This window comes from Gadus morhua, chromosome 20 (genome assembly GCF_902167405.1).
Source record: "Gadus morhua chromosome 20, gadMor3.0, whole genome shotgun sequence".
Taxonomy (NCBI): domain Eukaryota; kingdom Metazoa; phylum Chordata; class Actinopteri; order Gadiformes; family Gadidae; genus Gadus; species Gadus morhua.
This window is the reverse complement of record NC_044067.1, coordinates 18,740,425-18,764,370: the sequence shown is the minus strand read 5'-3', so window position 1 is coordinate 18,764,370 and position 23,946 is coordinate 18,740,425. Positions and strand designations below refer to the sequence as shown.

The 23,946-nt window shown below is 40.9% G+C and overlaps 1 protein-coding gene across 1 annotated transcript in view; it reads right to left on the bottom strand.

The window, feature by feature from the left end:
- LOC115533550 (obscurin-like protein 1) overlaps positions 1 to 23,946 on the bottom strand; it is a 44,507-nt gene that overhangs the window by 16,491 nt on the left and 4,070 nt on the right. Inside the window, 20 exon segments of the mRNA XM_030344096.1 lie at positions 460 to 732; positions 1,052 to 1,327; positions 1,895 to 2,176; positions 2,699 to 2,884; positions 5,584 to 5,859; positions 6,151 to 6,426; positions 7,103 to 7,378; positions 7,921 to 8,115; positions 9,248 to 10,378; positions 11,061 to 11,135; positions 11,243 to 11,476; positions 11,682 to 11,954; positions 12,301 to 12,576; positions 12,794 to 13,069; positions 13,285 to 13,560; positions 13,710 to 13,985; positions 14,173 to 14,439; positions 14,813 to 15,124; positions 15,513 to 15,773; positions 16,894 to 17,163. Coding sequence (XP_030199956.1) covers positions 460 to 732; positions 1,052 to 1,327; positions 1,895 to 2,176; positions 2,699 to 2,884; positions 5,584 to 5,859; positions 6,151 to 6,426; positions 7,103 to 7,378; positions 7,921 to 8,115; positions 9,248 to 10,378; positions 11,061 to 11,135; positions 11,243 to 11,476; positions 11,682 to 11,954; positions 12,301 to 12,576; positions 12,794 to 13,069; positions 13,285 to 13,560; positions 13,710 to 13,985; positions 14,173 to 14,439; positions 14,813 to 15,124; positions 15,513 to 15,773; positions 16,894 to 17,163 — 5,967 coding nt within the window.

Genomic DNA, 23,946 nt, shown 5'->3' with positions numbered 1-23,946 from the left:
GCAGCTTTTGGTTTAGTTTGTCTACCATTAGCCATCAAAGATGATTTCCAACCATATGAAACTCAGTTTTCCATCCACCATTTGTTTCCATGACAAAAATAGACTGAAGTTTCCTGTTTTGAACACCAAGCAGCTCAGCAACAGCATAAGCTTACGTAGAAGGTTTAATAATGACTTACAATCCCCGTTCAAAACATTCTAAAAAAACAAATCCCCATGCATGCAACCTTAGTTACCTGTGAGTGTCAAAAACGGATGCAAGCACTTATCCACCAGTCCAATAACCAATGCATCCAAAACACACTTTGTTAGCTGATGAACGAGCCCCATCAGCAGAAGCATCAAATGCTAGTGATTTAGTGAAACCCCCTTTTCTGAAAGCAAACTTCGAAGCAACCAAACAACCGTTAAGCCAGGGTAAGCTCTAGCAATGGCACCACATGGTTCAGGTTAAATTACCTGTGATTTTAAGGTGAAAGAATATGGAATCGTCTGCTGTGTCACAGACATACTCCCCAGAGTCCTCAACTCTACTGCAAATGAGCTTAAGTCTTCGGTAGGGGCCTTCCACTTTGAGCTTGATGTTTTCACTCTCCTGCAACTTCTGGCCATCCTTGTACCAGTTAACCACACCGTTTGGGCGCGACAGCTCACAGCTAAGTATGATTTCCTCTGGCACATGGCGGTCTAGATGGACGTCTTCTTTGGGGTAAACTATCGTCACCGGGGGCTCTTCGGAGAAAGCGTCAATAGTGTCAATACAAGGTTAAAGCTGCACTAAACAAAGTGCAGTAAACATAAAATTTGCTCTAAAAATAAAAGTTTAAATGATGGGCGTTTAGACTGATGCAGAGTGAAAACCCTTCAACCTATGGTCAATCAACTATATACTTATCAACTTATTGCACATTTCATGTATTTCTGAAAAAAAGTGAAAAGGTTAAGTTGTGCAGGTTTAACTATCTAATACGGGCAAACACATCAAGTCATGACAAGATCTTACCCAGCAGTTATTGGACACTCAATAATGTCACGTTCCCCCAGACATTACCTCGTATGTTAACCTTGAAGATTAAAGCGCTGTCTCCAGCTCTGCACGTGTACGTCCCTGTGTCCGACAGCCGGGCGCTACGGATACTCAGAGTTCTGGCTGTGTCAGCTGATCTCATTGTAACGTTGTCACACGCTTGGAGTTCTACTCCATCCATGTACCACTGGACCGGGGCGTCCGCCTGTGACACCTCGCATGCTAGAACCAGCTGGTCCTGCTCCACAACGCTTTTGAAACGCTCCTCCTCTGGGCTGTTTACGAAAGTTACCGGATGCACTGTAGAATAAGACAAGAGTAAGGGATCAATAAATAAATGGGTCGTTTTTTACAAGGGTTGTTTTGTTGTAAATTTTTCAAACAGCAGTTCACAGCCAAGATTTGTGGGATTAGACAAGCTGCTGCCAAGGCCTGCTGGTTAATACCAGGAAGCTCTATTCTAGGCGGCACATGAGCAATGAAAAGGAGAAGTATTAATGGTTGAAGTATGCAGTATCGCATGTGATTGAAGCAAGGTTAGAAAGGTTTCCAAGAGACTTATCGAAGGTCTAGCATCCTTCATAAAGCTTTACATTCAAATGATCAACGTTTTACAAAAAAAACATTCAAACGCCTGATGAAGATGAGGAAATAAAGAGAATAATGGAAATGGGTCAATCTCAGATGGATTTGTTGAAGATGAAGCAGCACCACTTTTTCATTAATTTGAGATGAATTTCAGCCCTTTATCAAAATAAAGGCATAATGAAGCCATCCATGATCCATGTATCATATGAGTGGTGGCAGAGGAACTAGTCATTAGTTGCAACTTAAACTTGGTATCCACGAAAAGTCTTTGCATGTCACCTTTCACCTCCACATAGCAATCGTTGAAATCTGAAACATCATCTGTTTTAAGATTGCACACCCCGGAGAATGAACCCACGCTGGTGGCCGGTTGCGTAACCACTGTCCTCTTTCTGTCCTCTGATTGGCTGATAGTCACACACTTTGGCAGGGGATTCACTCTGTCCTCATTGGACAAGTGGGCACGGCTTTTGAGATGTGCCGTCTCTCTCTGCTGGGAGATGGGCTCTGCTGCCGCGAGGCATCTCCCAACCTCTGGGGCCATTGACGACCAGACGGGAGCTACAGGTGTTGTTTCATTAGGTTACAAGCAACGTACAAAAGACAATCCTCGTAAGATCTGAGATAAACATTGACATGCAGCAGCAATGCGAGAGTATCAATGTACATGGTTTGAAAACGGGGTGGAGGGGGGAGAATGCTTGACCAGCACACAAAAATAGCACTTTGTACTTAACAGGATGTCATGCGCTATTGTTGACTTGGTAGCGATTAAGATCAATCCTAATTAGTTATTTAAACATTAACTTCCAATTGTTTTTACTGAATAGAAGTGTTAGTGTTACATTTTGTGAATTTCAGAAGTAAAATTTATGCATCGCTTTAACAAGTGTTTGGGAGTTACACACATTTTGTTTTCTTCATGAATTGAAGACTAGATCAATGATTGCTAATCACAAATAATGAAGGTTTCTTACACGTTGTTAGGCACAAGGGAAATGCTCTAAGCTCGTTCCCAATGTTTTTTCAATTGCCAAGCCTAAAACAAATTAGTGACATTAAAACTAAGAATTTGCTGATCACCTGCAACATCCACCTTGGATTCTATATGGATATCGTTCATCTCTTCACAGCTGTAAAGGCCCCTGTGTCTGGCTTCTGCTGATTGGATGTTCATTGATCTCAACTCATCATTTGATTGGACGTCGAAGTTACTCAGAGGAAGTGGCTGAACGACATCTTTGTACCTATTGACCTCAGCTGCGGGGTCTGAAACATTACATTCCAAAGAAATTGGGCAGAATGCAATGTCAGAAACAACGAAGATTTACTCAATTATCATTCTGACCGATTTGTGATCACTATTAGAAAGCGATCACAGGAAGAAAAACCTCATCCTGTATGGATGTCTTAAGTGTTTTTGCTTGATTACCAGTTTCTGTTTTGTAAAGAATGGTATGAAAAGGCTAAGATGTTATGTTATGGTTAAGTAATATAGGTATGGTATCGTAAATGAAAGGGATGCGATGAGTTATCTGTAAATTGGTGTTTGCCTTTCATATTAAGATTCACATGAGTTGTTTAATTACGAATTCATAAATTTGTCTACAAACCCAGATCATTCGGCACTATTTTTGTCTCTTTGATATTATGCTACCTGCGATGCAACACTGACAGGATTCTATGAAGGTATTATTGTAGCAAAAGTCTTTAGCACCTGTAACTGCAGAATTTGAATGCGTACACTAAAGTCACAGTCAATTTGAAGTCGTATATATTTATTTTGCATGTGTACTCTAAAGTCACAAATGTGTAACAGTACATTTGTAGTCGTAAGATTTTTTATACCATTGTAAACACAAAATAGGATCTACGAGTACGCAAATCTGTGTTACAGGTGCACAAATCCTTTTGCTACAATTATTGCAGCACAGTTAGTGCAAAACACATTCGCACACCCGTGTTTCATAATCTGAGAACATGCCCAAAGGGTGTGCATTCGTAAACCCAAATTTGAACTAATGCATCAGAAGTTGCACATCTGTGAAAAATGTCCTCAAAAAAAAAAATGATAAAGAACGCTACGTTAATTCAGCATTTTAATGAGCGAGCACAAATCCATTTTACAACTGCTCGAATCTGCTCCTGTAAGTCTCAGCTGTGGGTTTTTTTGCAGGTAGTTTTGCAACACTCTAGGTGGTTAATGTGTAGCAAAAGTATTCGTATCCGTAGATGCCAGAGCGTCCGTGGGCGGGACAAAATAGTTCTGCCCATAATTTCCTAATCCAATGAAAATCGCCGGCAGGGATGCATTTCTCAAATAACACTGGGACCCACCGCGTGCCAGCCATGGAGCTATAAAGATGGCAGCATACTCTTTGCGCGGGATAGGTTTCTTTCTGGAGAAGTGAAGAGGGCTTCCTACTGAACTGAGCTGGGTATCCTACATTATGTTAAAAGAAATGACTTAGTTCAAGTGAATTCCCCCCAAAGTATTTCATTAACATGCCGCAAATGTCCTTCAATGTATTTTAATGGTCGCCATAACATAAGTTCAGAAATGTTAATGCAATACTTTGGAGGGAATTCACTTGAACTAAGTCGTTTAATTTAACATAATGTAGGATACCCACCTCCGTTCAGTAGGACGCCCTCTGCACTTCTCCAGAAAGAAACCTATCCCGCGCAAAGAGTATGCTGCGATCTTTAAAGCTCCATTGTTGGCACGCGGTTGGTCCCAGTGTAATTTGAGAAATGCATCCCTGCCGGCGATTTTCATTGGATTAGGAAATTATGGGCGGAACTATTTGGTCCCGCTCTGGCATCTACGGATACGAATGCTTTTGCTACACATTTACCACCTAGACGTGTTGCAAAACTACCTGCAAAAAAACCCACAGCTGAGACTTGCAGGAGCAGATTTGAGCTGTTGTAAAATGGATTTTTGCTCGCTCATTAAAATGCTAATTAACATAGCGTTCTTTATCATTTTATTTGTGAGGAAGTTTTTCACAGATGTGCAACTTCTGATGCATTAGTTCAAATTTGGGTTTGCACACACCTTTTGGGCATGTTCTCAGATTATGAAACACGGGTGTGCGAATGTGTTTTGCACCAACTGAGCTGCAATCATTGTAGCAAAAGGATTTGTGCACCTGTAACACAGATTTGCGTACTCGTAGACCCTATTTTTTGTTTACAATGGTATAAAAAGTATTTACGACTACAAATGTACGATTAAACATTTGTGACTTAAGAGTACACATGCAAAATAAATATAAACGACTTCAAATTTACTGTGACTTTAGTGTACGCATTCAAATTCTGCAGTTACAGGTGCTAAAGACTTTTGCTACAATAATACCTTCATAGGATTCCTTCGTCCAGACTACCTAACAAGAAGCAATAATAAACAGGTAATTTGCACCAGCAACTATTCGGAACACATTACAAGTCTTTAAAAAATAATGATGTGTATTCCCCTCACATGAACCGTAGCATGGCTAATATCGTATTTTAATATAAAATATTGTACTTCAACTCTGCAAGTCAAAGTAATGCTTAACCAGTGATCTCCCCTTCATGACGCACAATGATGAATTTGGAATTAAATCTGGGCTGATTCTAGGGATGACATACGCCAATTTACAGACACCTCTGCATATCGATGATTAGTAATTTATTGTTCTCAAAGAGGAAATACATGTTCACAAGCTTATGGTCACACAAAAGTAACATAATGTAGGGTAACCTAAGGCAAGGTAGGTTCCTTAATGTAACTAATAGTAAGTTAAGGTAGGGTAAGGTAAGGGAAGGTAAACGTAGATGGGACTGACTATGTTTGCGTTAAAAGTAGGATGAGGATGGTGGTATAGTATATACCTGTTGGGCAAAAGGGTCATTATTGTTGTTGTTGGAACTTATTTGTATAGTTATAAATGACAAACCATAGCAAACACAACAATCACCTTGGACCTCCACTTGGAATGTCACAACATCGAGTGAAAGACAACAGCTGTAGAGGCCAGAGTCAGAGGCCTTAGCGGAATTAATCACTAGCTTCCGGACGTGGCCATTTCTTTTCATATCGAGACCCGTTTTCGAATAAAGCTCCACGCCATCTTTGCACCATGAGACCTGGGCAACTGGGTCTTGAAGCTCACACTGGAGCACTACAGGAGAGCCGACCGAAAGGGCCTTGAATTTTTCTGACATCGGGATTGGCTTGATTCTCTGTGAGCAGCCTATAAAATCATTTGATCGGAGGGAGGGAGGGGAATAATGTTTACAATTAAACGACATATTAGTTCTAGAGTAAGGGGTTTTTAGATATCGAATTCATATGAATGATGAATATATGCTCCAAGTGAGTGTCAGAATACCGTCTGTATCACCACATTTCAAAGGACGATTCAATCACTCTTGTTAAAGCATGCACACATTTTAGGTACAAATTTATCCGGAACACTAACATATATTTACAGGTGGTTAGAATATAAACAGGACAGAACAGGGTAGAGTCAGACATGAATCACCTTTGATTTCCACCGTGATGGTGATTGAGTCACCTGCCGTTGAACATTGGTAGATGCCAGCATGGGTTCTATCCACAGAATGGATGCACAATTTCTTCACTAGGCCATCTGACTGTATGTCTATGTCACCCGGGAGCAGCTGGGTTCCATCCCTGGACCAGAAGACCTCAGCTGTTGTGTCCTGACAGAGCTCACATCGAAGAACCAGAGGTGAACCCTCTTTCACTGACTTGCTTCTCTCGTCCTCTGGAAGTTCACAGAACTTCAAAGGCAGAGCTGGACATTTTTTGGTTGTGTTGAAAAAATAATGATTTATTGTTAATTTCCTGAAATCAGGGCTTTTGACTAAGAGAGAAGAACAACGTACATGGTCAAAATTTACAGAAATGTAGAGGATCAAAATAAAAACAAGGAAGTTAAGAGTAGGGTATCAAACCAAAGCAAAGGTTATCGGCCAGTTTGGACACACCGATATCAAATAGAACAAAGAAGAAGTAGAAGACAAAGTTAAGAATAAGAAATTAGTAATGAAGAAAAGCAACATGAAGCAACAGCTGACTGAAAAGAGCTCCAAAGACAACATACAGTTAATGACAGATTAAACATTTAATACTGAAAGTTGGGGTATGAAGATATTAATTATTTAAAATATATATAAATAGAAAAGATCCCTTACCCCAATGCCCGCCTTACACTTGCTCACAAAAATAAAAAAGTCAAGTTAAAGAATCATGACTAATGCCTTCAAGTAACCTTTCCCGTCTCCCAGTTAGCTCCTTCATTTGGTTAATATTGCCATGTCAAGGTGCTATGCATATTTTAAACAGACATGTAGCACAGCGCAACTACAAACCATTGGTTAGATGATTATTAAGGACAATTATTACCAGCTGCTTCAGCCAGTTAGTGTCTCAACACCAAACGGATTAGAAACGGTTTGTTCATTTGTCACCTTTCACGTCCACGCTGAACTGGATGGCATCATCCTTAGTCTCACATTGGTATACTCCAGAATGAGACCTCTGGGCCGACTGGATCGTCAGTTTCCTGATATTTCCATCCGACTGGATGTCAACTCCAGATGGAGGTATAAGTTTTGCTCCATCTTTGGACCAGTGAACTTGCCCAGTGGGGTCAGAGAGCTCACAGAGTAGAGCAATGGGACAGCCCACCATGACTGTTTGTGTCTGATCAGCTTCAGACATGGCTGAAAACTTCACAGGAGGAGCTAAAAGATTAAATATAAGAAATATAATTAATATGGAGAACATATTATGAATATAGAATCATCTTAAAAAATAATAAATATATATAAAAAGGTATAAACTACTTATAATAATTAAATAATAAACTATATAATATAATTAATTATATCATATCATAATTTAACTTTGAACAAGGTTGCAGCATGCTAAGAAAAGATGAAACAATAATAAATATACATCAAAGACCACATAAAGGCTAGAAACAAGTTCAAGAATAGGTTTGATTTAAAGATTGAAAAAAGGCCTTTTTTGTTTTGTCAATTTATGAATGATATTTTTTTGCCCCAAATCCTTAACATCCCTCAAGTGCTTCTTCCTTTCCAAAAGCAGCCTCTATGTTTGACACCACTTAAAGCAGGAAAAATACATTTTATTTTATTTTTAACAACTAGTTATTTTCCAAAGATGATTGAAAAGAAAACAAGCCAAAGCAGACCCAGTTTGTCACCTTCACCATCAACATAAATCTGCGTGGCATCGTCAGTGGTTTGGCAGGTGTATTCACCTGCGTGGTACGGGAGCGCTGATTCAACAGAGAGACTTCGTACAGAACCCTCCGAACCACCCATCGCCTGCCCATTCAGGTCAAGCAGCTTTAGCCCATCCTTGTACCAAGACACTCCTGCGCAAGGATCCGATACCTCACATGACTGGTTCCTCTCAGTCTCACAAACTGCCGCTTTGATTCTCACCGGAGGGGCTGGGGTGACATTTGGTAGTGATATCGAAAGAGAATGACATCAGTTATTAGCCATGGTATGAATGGGGTTTATTTGTTAAAACTTCAAGTGCAATGTCCCCACTACTGAGATTAGCTACCTCAATTGCTACCAATGGATATTAGCAGGCCTAAATAATCAAGGTCTTGGTACACAGATGTGTCATTAGTGTTTGGATGGGGGAACTATTTTTGTTATGTGGAAATAACTACATAAGAGTTAGACTTTTCCACACATATATTAACTATGTTACGCTACTTAACGTACAATCTCACAAGCCACCCAAGCCTTGCATCGGTTTTTATAAACTTTATTCAGCTCTGATTTAATTCACACAGGTAAGGGTATGAATGTAGAAGATTCTGATACGCAATCTCCTGATTTTTACAAGCACGATCATCCATTCTCTTGTCTGATAATGGTAACTATTAAAATCACCTTCGACATCCACTTTAAGCGCAATGTCATCATCACCATCATCATCCCACTGACTGTCACATGCCCTTGACAGATAGACCTCTTCTGATTGGAGGGCAGATACTGGCTTAGCCTTATAAGCTTCTAATGAATACACATTAGCTCTTTGCTTTGAGTAAACTAAGCAATGTAATGCATCTCCTTCTGTCTCCAGGGTGTTTCCCCCTGTTTGGATTGCTGTCAATTGCATGTTGTAATATGACTCTTCCATTGGAATTGGTACAGCTTCTCTTGTGTTATGCAATAAGTCTTTGGATTGAATGGTTGTAGAGTGCAGCAGGCCAAATTCCTTCCCTGGCATCACAGTCATTGCCTTCAGAGGGCTGTGTATGACCTGAGGTTGAAGGGATATGACCTCAGGTGAACTACGAAGCACTCCTATTTGCAGAGAGCCATTCTCTGAGATGTTGATACCAGCTCCCACCGTTTGTAAAATATTTGGCTGGGAGGAGTCAAAGAGCTTCACCGATAGGACGGTTGCCATCTGACGGATGTTACCGAGCTCCTTTGACTGTGCCTTGACAGACTGTGAGGAGTCCCAGAGGTCCACTGATTGGGCAGTGACAGACTGTAAAGAGTCAGAAAGCTCATCCAATTGGCTTATAATAGCGGTCTTGCTTGAGTTACGCAGCTCACCTGATTGGACAGTGCTGCTGAATGAGTTGCTGACCTCCTCTGATTGGACAGTTGCAGACTTTATAGAGTCACATGGGTCATTTAATTGGAGGGTTTTAGTCTGTAAGCAGCCAGATAGCCCATCTGATAGGACAGTTGCAATCTGTTTGGAATTTTCCTTTTCTTGGATAGTTTGGGTCTGTAAGGAACCAGACAGCTCCACTGATTTGTGACCTTCAGTCTTTGAGCAGCTTGAAAGTCCCACAGATTGAACCGTTTCAGCCTGTAAGCAACTAGACTGCTCCACCAGTTGGTGACTCTCTGTCTCAAAGCAGCTTGACACTCCCACTGATTCAACAGTTTCAACCTGGAAGCAACTAGACAGTCCCTGTGATTGGATAGTTTCTGCTGCTAAGCACTGAGACAGTCCCACTGATTGGATAGTTTCAGCTTGTAAGCAACTAGAAAGTCCATGTGATTGCCTCTTTTCAGCTTGTAAGCCCCGAGACACTCCCTCCGATTGAATAGTTTCAGCCTGGAAGCATTTAGACAGCCCTACTGATTGGAGCTTTTCTGTCTTTGAGGAGCGACAAAGTTTCTTTGATTGGATATATTTCATCTTCGAGGACTTGCAGATTTCCTGGGATTTGAAAGCTGTACACTCTTGGGCACTGTCGGGTTCCTCTGCTTGGACGGTTGCAGTTTGCAGTGCGGCACAATACTTATGTGCTTGGACAGTCACTGTGTGCGTTGAAGTTGTCACATTTTCTAGAGGAGCTGGTGAATACTGTGTATTGCGTCGGAGATTCTCAATTTGGACTTCTGTAGTCTGTATACAGTGCTGGTTTGCACCAGATCCGACCATCACTGCATACGTTGATTCAGGGCAATCCACATCATCAACAGTTGTCGCTTGTCGGCTGCTGGAAGGCACTTCTGAACATACTGGAATCTGCTCATCATAACCTTGACTTGTTGGATTAAGAGCTGGAGTTGGCCCGGAATGCTTTATATATTTACAAGGCTCTCCTATCTTTCGGGAGACCCAAGAGTTTGGCTTCTGCAAGATGGTTTCGTCTTCTGTTGAGTTAGCCACTTCAATGGACTTCCTTGGCTCTGTAGCTTGGTCCGGCGAGTGTCTGGGAGGTATAGCTAGAGGCATTATGATGTACACAGAGATAAAGTTTTTCAGTTTGGTTGTTTGCCTCAATAGTTCTTCTTAAAATAGTACTGTACATCATTGTGGGTTAGCATGGAGGAGTTATGGGATGATCCATTGCAAAGACAATTTTGAAGAGGTGCGACCATGGCAGACCATGGTCTTGTGCTAAATATTTCGTAGACCCTTGACACTATAGCAATTCAGATCAGTGTTAAACCCCATTACTTCTGCCTACAAACAGCCGTTATACCATTAAGAGTAAAAACAATTAATTGTCAATGCAACAGAGGTGAATCAGACCAGCGCAGTGAATGACGGGTTCTTGTGATAGTGAGATGGGCTTCAAGAGTAGAGAGTTGCTTGTGAAAAGCAAAACAAAGATGGCTGTTAAGATGAAGAATGACACGATATAACATACAAACATATACATTAGTATCAAGAGTATGACTGCTTCGAATCATCTTGATTTGACATTTGAAGCCAAAAATAATCTGCAGGAAATGAAATGAGAGTAGGTCATGTCTGAAAGCATGTTCAAAAATGATCAGAAATGATATGAATACATATATTTCATAGGTGTCACAAAGTGACATCTAACAGTTCAATACACCACTTTGGTTAGTGGCTAGTATGTACTGGGTTAAAATGGATGATTCTAATCAAAATTTTCACCTTTTGTGTCCATAGTGCTTTCGTGAGACTCATCAGATACTGCAACACTGTCGTCACCAGAGTGACACTGATATGCTGTACAGACAAAGCCAAGAAAACAAACAATGAGCTCATAGCTTTACTGTCATGGGGTATTGTTTCTGAAAGATTCCTCAACAAATATGACAAAGATGGAAAAACACCTTTTTTGTCCACATTAAACTGCACTTCTGCTTTTCTCTCACAGCCAGACTTCTTCTCACAGAATAAGCCATCTGAAGGGAGGAACATAGTCTGTTTGGCAGTTTCTGATTGGCTGTTGTTTTGTGGGTAGATCTGTGTTCCATCCTTGTACCAACAGGCTTTGGCAACTGGGTCTGAGATCTCGAACTGCCGAACGATGGGGCTCTGTGCTTCAATAGGTTTGGTCTTCTCAACTGCAGAACCAGGTGGACATGTCACAGGCAGAGCTGCATCAATGGGATCATTTCAGTGTTTGTTATTCTAAGGTGTTTTATATCACAAACATTAGTTTCTTATGATTATAATTTTAAAGGTGCTACTTTAAAAAAGCTACGAGAAGAGAATTAGTTTGAAAAAACAAAGCCAATGACACAGACAACACAGACACTAAACAATCACCTTCGTTTTGAACAATTAACTTGGCAACATCGTCTGCTGTTGCACAATAGTAGGCTCCAGATTTGGAAGAGTGGGTCGGTTCGATTACGAGGGTCTGCTTGAAGCCTCCAGTTTCAAAGCCAGGTTGGCTTGTTTGGTCCTGCTCTTCGTCCTGCGGCCCCAACACCGGGACTGCAGAGTCTGACCATTGACCTTGCAGTTCCAAGGGACAGGTCACCTCAATCAAATTGCTTTCCTCAACCTCCGGTGACGATAACAATGGCAACATTGGAGCTGAAGATGAGCATTCACAAATGTAATTGTGAATGGCAGTGCATCGACTCATTGGTTAAGAGAAAGGCAGGAAGGGGTTAAAGGTGTCTTTACAAATTGACTGTTTTGTTAGTTTTGTTTGTTGTTATGGTTCTCAGAGTTAAAGAGAAAAGTGAGGTTTTATAGGTGTAGCTCTGAAGCTAGCAACATCCATTATTAGCTGAAAACAACAACCGATACGGCTTCAAACCATCCAAATTTTAGTGACAGACACAGACACTCTAAATGTTACAGTAAGACATCATGTCTCCTACAAGAACTAACACACTATCGTGTTCAAGATTCAACCAAACATAACAAAAATCACCTTTGACATCCACAGTGAACTGGATAGTGTCATCAGAGGTCTCACAGCTGTACCGCCCCGCATGAAATAGCTCAGCTGATTGGACAATGAGCCTCCTAAAGGAGCTGTCAGAGTTAATGTCCCAGCCATTCTGTGGGCAGAGCTGGTGGCCATCTTTGTACCAGCACACCTCAGCGGTTGGCTCGGTGACCTCGCACTCCAGTTCAAATGCCGCACCCACTTCAAACGCCTTGGTTTGCTCAACATCAAAACTAGTCGAGAACTTCACCGGTATAGCTATCAGGGTACATTTTGGACAAAACCAAGTAAACAATGTTGAAATACATTGAAAGGGGTAAAATGTAGCTAAAGATAGATTTTGGTGGCATGGCTTTGACAACGAATCAGAATGTCAAAACAGACTAAGCTGAGATCTATTATTGGTGTCAAGATTAACAGGAGGTTGTTACAGTAGTATTGTTATTACTACACAAGACAAAAAGATATGGGTCACCTCTGATCTCCACTCGAAACTCCATGGTATCGTCCTCGGAGGCGCAGCTGTAAACACCAGAATGTCCAGGTTCGGCGAACTGGATAACTAAAGACCTTGTGTGGCCTTCCGATTGGATTTCTATTTCAGCGTTTGAAAGAAGCTGCGTTGGACCCTTATACCAGCAGACCTGGGCCTCTGGGTCCGAGACCACACACTGCAGTACAATGGGGCAGCCGGCCTCAATGGTCTTATTCCTTAGTGGTTCTGGAATCGCTGAGAACTTCACTGGTGGCACTACAGATATGTTTGAATGTTTGTCTTAGAAACAGCCTTGAATACAATTTCCTAAACATTAACAATCAACTAAGGGCTACATTTCAAGAAGGAAGAGCTTAAAAAGCATTGCATGTAAGAAAGTAAAAACTGTTAATATCTTAGCTAAGGGAGAGCTTTTGGTTAATTTATGTTTGTTACAATCCAACATTGCAAGTAACAAATCATCAAATCACCTGTGACGTCCACGTTGAACGTGATGGCATCACCTTTAGTCTTGCAGCTGTATAACCCAGAGTGAATAAAGTCTGCCACGTCGACTACCAACATCCGAGACAAGCCATCACTGAGCATCTCTACTCCGCTCTGAGGCAGGAGCTTGGAGCCATCCTTGTACCAGTGCACTGTGGCTGAAAGGTCTGAGAGCTCACACTGGAGCTCCATCCGGGAGCCAGTATGGATGGCCCTTTCTCTCTTCTCGTCTGGGAGTGGTGTGAACTTCACAGGCGGGGCTATGGATGCATGCAGTCATTGGTCATTTACAAGTTGTTGCTGGTCGTTCATTAAGACTTAAGAAGGAAAAGTTAAATGACAGGATCACAGCAGGAAGTGGTTAGTATGACAGAAACACAAAAACTTTTTTTTGGAAAGGCCCACTCACCCTCTACTTCCACATTGAATCTGATGACATCATCGATGGCGTCGCAGCAATAGACTCCAGAGTGTGAAAACTCTGCAGATTGGATGACAATCCGCCTCATTGTGCCTTCTGATTGGATGTGAAGGCCCTCGGTTGTTTGTAGCTCCACCCCATTCTTGTACCAGTGCACTGGGGCCGCAGGGTCTGACAGCTCACAGTACAGCACAATAGGGTTCCCCTCTTCTATAAACTTATTACGGTCCATTTCTGATAGTGGGGAGAACTTCACCAGAGGAGCTGTCAATTCCAGGACAAAACCAAACAAACTCCTTTAATATAGTATTTTTATAATCATTTATACAGTAATAAGCAATGCATATGAAGGATAGCTATATACAAATATTAAAAAGAATAGTAAATAACTTCAGTTTGTGTTACACAGTGTATTAAATAGTCCTAATACTGAAAGTGACCATGATTGTACCTTGAATGTATAATGCGGCAGAATCCCTAATGCTGTATGCTATGAATGTGATTTCAGCCCCGTTGTCTGTTTCTCGTACACCCCTGATGCGTAGCGACTGGTGCGTTCGAGACCGCCTCGTTGTGTATCGTTCGTCGTCCTGCAGCTGAGTGCCGTTCAAGAACCACGTGCCAATCACTGAGGCAGAGAGCTCGATGGTGAAGCAGGCGTCCTGCCCCTCTGGCACCAAGGCATCCTGCAGAGGAGCCTGTATCCTGGCCACAGGGACTGAAGGAGAGACCATGGCATTGAGTTAGCAGGAAGTGTTTTTTTGTTTTGCTGTCCAACCTGTTTTAATAAAATGCGACAAACAGATTTGTACTTGCCGGCACCATTTGTATAATTATGTTTAACTGAGGACTACTAGGCCATCTTTATACATTTTTTAGTCAACTCCATCCATGATACCTTGTCATGATTCCTATATTCTTCCCTCCAACTGTCCAGGTGTTTTTAGAAACTTGCTCATGCGGTACCCTGAAATGTTGTACATATTCCTGTATCATCTGCATGCTCCAATTGTTCTCAGCCTCGTCTGTTGATTCTGGATAGAAGTGTCTGCAAAATAAGTGGTTAAAGGGGAACCAATCATCCAGCTCACCTAAGTGAACCGCTCGGGGAAACTCCACGTTGTTGCTCTTTCCGTACTTGTTGACGCTGCAGATTCGGAAGCGGTAGTCTGCCTCGCAGGGAACGCTGTCCCCTAGGATCTCTACGGAGGTGGCGGAGTCTGTGGTCAGACACTGGAGCCACTCCTGGGAGCCCGTCCCCACCTCCTGCCGCTCTAGGACATAGCCTGACGGGGGGTTCTTTCGTGAGTCCTGGGCGGGAACCCAAGAGAGCAGAGCGGCATTGGCTCGCTCTGTGTTGATCTGAACGCTCACAGGACAGCTTGGAGGGGAGTGTTTGGCAGCTGAAAAGGTCCCAAAACAGGGAATTTATGACATCCTTTGTTACAGGTAGTTCATTTAAATGGGAGTAAATGTTTGTAGTTTATATGGTAACAGGTAATATAATGAATTTAGGCAGCCTGTGCTACTTCTATTTGTACATACTACTGAACATAACTACTGAACCCAGCATTCTACATCTGAAATAATAGTTTTGTAGTCCTAGGTTCAAGTAGTACAACAACAAGTTGTGTCATTTTCTTCTTGGGCATTATTATTATTGTCCCTCTCTTGTCGGTCTCAGTCACATGAAGACTGCCTCAACACTGAAGGACAGGGTTAGAAAAAAATGAAACTGAAATTTTCATATCTGTTTGCCTTTGAGATACCATAATGTCCACCATTTATTACCTTTCACTCTGAGCTGAGACGAAGTTTTGGACCTGCCCACGAAGAACATGACCAGTCCAGAATCCTGAGGATTAGTGTTGACGAATACCAGGATATGAGTGCGACCGAATGATTTGAGGATGGTCTGGTGCGTCTCTCGCAATTCCACTCCCTCCTTATACCAGTGGATGTCCATCTCCTCCTCCTCCACCTCAACACAAAATGCAGCGTTTTCTCCCTCCAGGACATCCACCTTCCTCGGCAGTTTCCGGACAATAGTGCCTGTGAAGCAGGTATATTATAGGAGGTTCATGGAACAGAAGGATAATTTGTAGTATGTATTCAGAAACAATCACAGAACGGAGGGATTGGGGTTTGAACCCAGAACCGTGAACCTTCAGCTGGGGATCAAATACTAACTCCCCCCCCCCCTCACCTCTAATCCAAGAGCAGTTGTTGGCCTTTTCCCTGAATCAGTATCACTGAGATCTCGCTCATAGTTAGAGCTGTGTTGAAAAAATCGATTTTCCGATTTTTAATCGATTCGCATATTAATGACCGATTATCGATTCGTACGTCCAAAGATCGATTTTTTTTAATTAAAAAATAAATAAATAAAAAAAAAAAATTAATTTTATAAGTTACAAATTTATATTTTATATATTCATGGGATTCCCCTGAACACTTAGGGTGCTGCATATTCTTGAAAACAAATCTTGAGTGTGGTTTTAGAACAGATTTGAACATGTTCATATAGACGCCATTCAGTGCTTTTACAGTTTAAAATGTTCTGTTCTTATGTTCGCACTTTAAAGAAAAATGCTCAACGTTTACATTTTATACTTCCAGTTTCAGTACTTCTCAGTTTATTAAGTGTGAGCAGTTTTTAGCAACCGCTTTTGGGTGAATTCTTAATTATTTTCAAGCATAATAATAATGCACTGGTTAGTGTCCCAGTAGGAATCCACTGTTGCAGATATAGTCACCTCAATGATGTCCTCCATTTATTGTCCTGAATTATCTTTCTTGAAGGTAGATTGACCCTTAACGTTTTCATCAGTCTTCCAGCCATCAGTAACTACCAATACTTGTAAGATTTGCTGTTTAATATTGATATAATACTAGTTTTAATATGTTGCTTCTCTACACAGTCATGAAGTGAAGGAAACGGTTCAAATACATTTTTAATTTTTAATAACATTAACCCCCGGATCGAATCGAAATCAGATCGAATCGGAAATCAGATCAAAATCGGATCGAATCGGATGGAATCTGAGAAAATCGGGAAAAAATCGATTCTGAAACTTAAAAATCGTAATCGAATCGATTCTTGAAATTTGAATCGAAACCCAGCTCTACTCATAGTCCTTCAATATCGTGCATACACACACACACCAGTTACCTTTCACAGCCACCTCCGCGATGCTCCGGCCCCCGTCGGGCATCTCACAGAGGTAGATCCCGTCGTCGTCCACGCCGATGTCTCGGATGGTGAGCCGCCTCTTGGTGCCCCATTCCTCCATGCCGTACTTCGCACCGGGCTGGAGCCGGCGGTCTTCCAGGTACCAGGTGATGGGGACCGAATCCTCAGGGACCTCGCACTCCAGCACGGCCAGGTCCCTCTCCCACACCTCCAGGTCGATCAGCGGCTGCTTGAACCTCACCGGAGGCTCTGGAGGAAGTGAGGTAAGGAACAAACACACAAGCTTAGAGTAAGACTAAGTCGTTTTATTTAAAGACTGTTTACCCTTAATTAATTAGTCACTGGCAGTATTTTAGGGAAGTATTAAATGCAAGTCAATTTTATCCATCTTTATCTTTTTGTTATGTAATTAAGGAGCAGGTAGGGGTTACGACGTCTTTGGTTTGAACCTTTTGGCAGGGAGTCAAACACTCAGTCGCTGAGTCACACTGGGTGTAGTCTTATTAGGCAAGGCAAGGAGTTCAATGTGCATAACAGAGAAAAAGACAACAGTATCATTTATAGTGAAGAAGTACATGCAAGCAATTTAATGAAAGACCTTCACAGAAATCACACATGTACTATAAAAAAAAGAGGTAGAAAAAGATAAAAAGTAACGAAAAAATAAATATAAAGACCTTCAGTAAGGTCAGACATTTCAGATATGAATCCGACATTAAATTATAATTCGATAAGAATAAAAATAAAAAGGAGAAGGAAAGCCTTACAACTGTTTAGAGTATGCATCACTGAAGAGCTTAGTCTTTAGTTTTGATTTAAAAAGTTGTGGGAGCATTTTTAATTTCTTCTGGCAGTTTGTTCCAAAGTTTAGCTGCATAAACATTTAAGGCTGACTCACCACACTTTGTTCCGGCAGTAGTTTGAACTAAAATATCTTTGTTTTGAGACCTCAGTCTTCTGGCTGGGGATGTGCTGTATGAACATGTCATGGATATAGTTTGGTCCAATGCCATTTAGTGCTTAGGGTTAGGGTTAGGGTGAGCTCTACTTCTAACAAGAAGTAGAGCTCAATCAACTATATAAATAACAGAAGCCAGTGTAAGGACCATGATCACTCCTTTTAGTCCTAGTTAGCACCCTACCACTAGCATTTTGTATCGTTTATAGTTGCTTTATAGTTTTTTGGGGAATCCCAGTTAAAAGGGCATTACCGTAGTCTATCCTACTTGAGGTGAAAGCCTGAATACGTTTTATTAGGTCACTCTGAATGAAAAATGCTGATTTAGTGACTGATTTCACATGATTATTGAAGCTCACTGTCTCACTGTCAATGATGATGCCAAGATTTCTTACAGCATCCTTTGCCTTAAGTCCATTTGTGCCAGGTAGATTAGCAACCCTGGATCTTTGCCCTTTGTTCCCAAATATAATGACCTGAAATGTTGTGACATCCAAGTGTTAACCTGGTCGAGACACTGATGGAGAGAATCAAGGGGTGAATAATCATTGGGAGACAGAGCAAGGTCAATTTGAGTGTCATCTGCATAGTTATGATAACGAATGAGTTTTCCTGAGGATTTGGCAGAGTAGGAGCATGTACCAATTGAACAATAAGGGGCCTAGGATCGATCCCTGAGGAACACCACAAGTCAGGGTTGCTGGTTTTGAGGTGTAGGTTTCTATAGCAACAAAGTAGTAAGTAAGATTGTAGCCATTTTATGACAGCACCTGAAAAACCGACCCAGCGTTTCAGTCGATGGCGCAGTTTATGGTGGTCAACAGTATCAAATGCTGCACTGAGGGCCAGTAGTACCAGGGCAGTTGTTTTGCCTGCATCAGTGTTCAGAGGAATGTCGTTTATCACCTTTACAAGGGCTGTCTCTGTGCTATGGTTAGTACGGAAGCCAGATTGATAGTCATCAAAATAACTATGAGACGATAGAAAAGCAGTGAATTGGTTGAAAACAGTTTTTTCAATAATTTTTCCAATAAAAGGTAGATTTGATATTGGTCTGTAGTTGCTTATTACTGAACGATCCAGGTTACTTGTTTTGATCAGGGGCTTTACGACTGCTGTTTTTAGGGACCTGGGAAATTTACCAGTTTGTAGTGATGTATTTATTATCTGAACCATATCTGTTGTTATGAGATGAAGAACAGATTTAAAAAGCAGACCTGCAAACTCCTCAGAGGAAAAAAGGTGACAGTGTCACAGGGGGATTTTTTTTTTGTTGCAATATACAAATGACACTACTCTAAGCGTGACTTAACAAAACTCTTTATCAAAAATCAATGTCAAAACATCCTTAAGGCTTATAAAAAATATTTTATTTACAACTGTCACCATTTTTTTTTTGTCTCTTATTATTGGAGAGACAAAAAATAATTATTATTCTGTGAAGTTGATGAATTGTCACTTTTAGGTTTTCTACCCAGTTACCAAAAAAATAAACATTTGGAATAGTATGCGCTGTGGCAAGCACATGGTTTGCATGTGTTACTTCGAAGGCAAAAAAAATCTAAAATACAAGAAAACACAAAAACCTACATTCAACCAGTGGGGTATGGCCCCTGACTCTCTGAGGAGGTAGGTACCTCCAGGTACCACCTCCATGCCAGGGCGCCCTGAATTTATGTTTATTAACAGCTCCTCCACCGGGGTCGAGACAATTTGAGGGCCAGATCCAGTCTGCCGACTGACTTAAAAAAATGGCTAATTTAAATTTATACCAATATGATGGTGGCAAAAGCTTACCAGTTTTTATGTTTTTTATACTTCATTTCTATAGGCCTACTTGATCCGCTGACCGCTTGGAAGCCATCGGAGTGCATATTTTTTTAGAAGAAAGGGGTTATGTGGTAGGATCTTTAAGAATGCTTAACTGGGATATTTATATATTCATGGCTCAAATATTAAGGATCATGCTTTTGAGGTGTAACTAACGCATTTACGCGGTCAGCGATCCGCTGCCAGGCTTTGGTTCTCCGGGTTGCAGAGGCTTTAGCGTTCCCTTTTCTTGTGATAATGTCCTTCTCCTCGTCATAGCTCTCCAGGAGAACCTGAAGTTCCATTTCATTGAAATAAGCGGCCCGTTTCGCCATTTCGAACAGGGTTTCCATGATCCATACATCACGTCTTTTTAGGTTTGGCGGTGACGCGCACAACCCTGTGTTAACCAACTGAGTTGATTGAACTAATGCATAACCGCTGCTGTGGAACCGAAAACTCTGGGTTAGTCGGCACAGGGTAAATCAAGCTAGAGTTCAGCGTTAACTCAGTGTTTGGTAAACCTCCGTTCGTGGAACACCCCTCTGGACGAGGGTTTCGCAAGCTCTCTTGCGTTGTTTGGCGCGCATGAGTGGTAGGCGACCGTCTCATCCAATGGCGAGCTCAGTTGGCGCTGTGTGCTTCAAGATTCCGATTGGCCCAGAGAAATGTCAATTATAAGAAAGATTCTGAAGCAAGTGCTGAGATTCCGATTGGCCCAGAGAAATGTCAATTATAAGAACGATCCAATAATTTTTCGCAATTCTGGACCCCCCCCTCCCCCCAAAAACAAAACTCTCCGGTTCTACACGATTCACGTGAATGACCAAATTGACCAAGAAAACGGCGATTGTCACCGAAAAGCGACAAGTTTGCAGCTCTGAAAAAGACTACTGGGTAACGTATCCAGTTGGGAGGCAGCAGAGCTGAGATTTTTGACTGGTTTTAATTAGAGTTTCATGGTTGATGGAAGTTAATTCTTACATTTTGTGTACGGGCCCTCTTTCAGTAGCTGGTAATTCCAAAACACGAGTTGTTTGCAACTGCGTTGTTATGTTCAATCTTATTTTTTCAATTTTACTATTGAAAAAGGATGCAAACTCTTCACACTTGTGATCTGAGAGAAGCTCTGGTGTTACGTTAGTTGGGGGATTCGTAAACCTTTCAACAGTAGAGAATACCACGCAAGCATTATTTATGTTCCTGCTAATAAAATCAGAGAAAAAGGTCTCCCTTGCCTTGCAAATTTCCTAATTATACAGCCGTAGCATGTTTTTATAAATTTGGAAGTCAATGTGTAGTTTGGACTTGTGTCATTTTATCTCGATTTTCCTGCATTCCTTTTTTTTTGATTAACCATTGAATTTTGTCTCCATGGAGAACTTTGCTTGTTTATGACTTTTTTAACTTTTACTGGAGCAATGTCATCGATGATTTGTCTCATCTTTGAAGTGAAATTGTTCATCAAGTCATCTACCGAGTCAGATGTTTGAAAGGGATTTTGGAGCAGTTGCTCAAAAAGGGCAATGGTGTTCTCATTTATGACTCTCATTCCTGACAGCCAAGTCCATCACATTAGTAGACACATTGAGACCTTTGGTGATGACAAGGTCAAGAGCATGACCATGCGAGTGTGTTGGCCCCTGTACATGCTGTGTTAAACTAAAAGTGTATAAGAGCTTAAGAAAATCCCTTGATTTGGTGTTCTCTAAATGATCTACATGCAAGTTAAAATCCCCTGGGATAATAATAGAGTCAAACTCTAAGTAAATAGTTGACAGTAGTTCACAAAGTTCTTCTAGAAATACTTTTACTGACTGTCTTGAAGGCCTGTAAACGATTAATAGTGGAATGTTGGGAGAACACTTAATAAGTGAACGTAGGTATTCAAAATATGTAAAATGCCCTAAAATTAACTGCTTGGACTGAAAAGATGCTTTGTATATTTCAGCAATTCCACCCCCCTCTTCTTGTCACGGGTAGTACTCATGAAATTGAAGTTTGGGGGAGCAGATTTGTTCAAGGTAGATACAGCCTTAGCATGATCTAGCCGAGGGGGGTGGCCAGTTCGAATCCCGAACCTCCACGGATGAGGTGCCCTTGAGCAAGGCACCTGAAACCCCCACCTGCTCCCCGGGCGCTGCACCGCGGCAGCCCACTGCTCCGGTAGTGCCGGTGTGCCCCCATGTGTGTAACTGCATGTGTGTACCTGTGTGTGCACCTGTATTTGTGTACCCCACGTGCATGGACCCCTGTGTGTGTATGTGTTCACCGGCTACCCGGATGGGTTAAAAGCAGAGAAAGAATTTCCCCCTAAAAAGGGATGAATAAAGGACTTATCTTATCTTATCTTATCTTTAGCCATGTCTCAGTCAAGAGCATCAAATCAAGTGAGTGTGAACAAATCAGATCATTAATTAGAAATGACTTATTGGACAGTTACCTGACATTCAGCAGAGCTAATCTTACATTAGTAGGCCTAAGTGTTGGGATCCTTTCCAATGGTGTATACAGAATTTGTTTTGGAACTGGTTTTAGGTCGATTAGTTTACCCCGCCGTGTAGTCACTGTCCTTTATGTTTTGTTGATAAACAACTTATCAGTACAGTGATGGGGAATTTGGAGGTGGGTGATGCCTGGATGGAACAGAAGGGGGGGCTACCGATATGGGCTGCATTCTTGGCCGGATAAAGTAAGGCACCAGAAACAGGAAGCACTTTAGTGTTTACCAACATGGGCAGGTCGATTGCAGTGGCAACCGGAGATCAGGATGCGCTGTAAACAGTCAGTTAGGTATTCTTATATATAGACTTTATGATTGTAATGTACAGCACAGCTTTCACTATCACATATTGCATCAAAGCTATGGCTGTTTTTATTGACATTGGAAATTACACCAGCTATTGGTCTAACCACATATATTACTTAATCTATTGATAATACATTGTTATAATGTATATTATCATATAAGTTAATATTTGTTTAAATATGAACAAACAAATCATAAACATAGGGTTAGGGTTACTCTCTGGCGTTAGTTCTGGACAACTGTATTAGAAATACAATAAGAAGATGTAATTTCATTAAATAGATCAACCTCTGCTAATTTACATAATGAACACAATTGTTTGAATACTTAATGAAATTACAAAGTTATTTTTAAAAGCCATCAAAGTATAAAGCACTGTTAAAACTGAATTTACAGGTCGCTGGAGTTCAGTATAATTGGTCTATTCAAATGTATTCTGTCATAAATATCCACACAGTAAACGAGATAGGAGAAATCATGAGAGAAGTTGCTTATTTGATGCTGAGGTATGAAAAGATCATTAACACACTCAAGTGTTAGTTAGGAAATAAACGGTTTGTAACGGACACCATCGGATAGTAACAGACTGTTGTAAACAAAAGAATGTGGACTGCATTTAGAAACAACACCACACTCTGGTATTGTTAGCTAACCGTAGTGCTTGAACTAAGCTCTGAATCATACTATAATGATTGTTTGAATGTGAAAGACTATCTTACAATTTTCTTACATTTAAAACTAGGTGTGGCTGATATTTTGGGTGTGGCTTTTATACCACTCTGATGTTATAAATGCAAAAATATCCAAAATACAATTCATATCCTTCATTCATAGTATATGAAGGGTTGACAATTGTTGGTTTGACTTGAAAAACTATTCAAATATTGAATTCATACGATCATGAGACAATCTTCCAGATTAGTCATCACTCAACACTCTTAAAGAGTTAGGACTTGGTGACAGCTGTCAAATAATTATTCAAGAAAACCTAGAAGGTAAATGGTAAATGCCTAATAATTCAAGAGTTATTGAGAGTGTTTTGATGTACATGTATATCAATACCTGCTATTATACTATAAAAGATGGTTACAAGAATGCAAGACAAATAAGAAAAAAACACAATTTCTAAATTACGTACAGTACATTTACGATATACACTGCCGCAAATTCTACAATATCAGGATCAATCTCGGTCTCCCTTTAAAAATCTGCGCTTTCAAACATTAACTCAACATGTGGATGATCTAATCAACTATAATATTTATAGAATCCTGGTTCTCAAAGATTCTAGGTTACTCGTGACGTCAATCAGATTTTAAATTATAATACTGATCAAGTGTTGTTGATCAAGCATACTTCATTAAAGAATGTCCCCGCCAAGTACAACTCAAGAATAACTATTCTGGGGCGGCTTATTTTTGAGTGTGGCCCATTTTCCACTTTACAATCATAAATT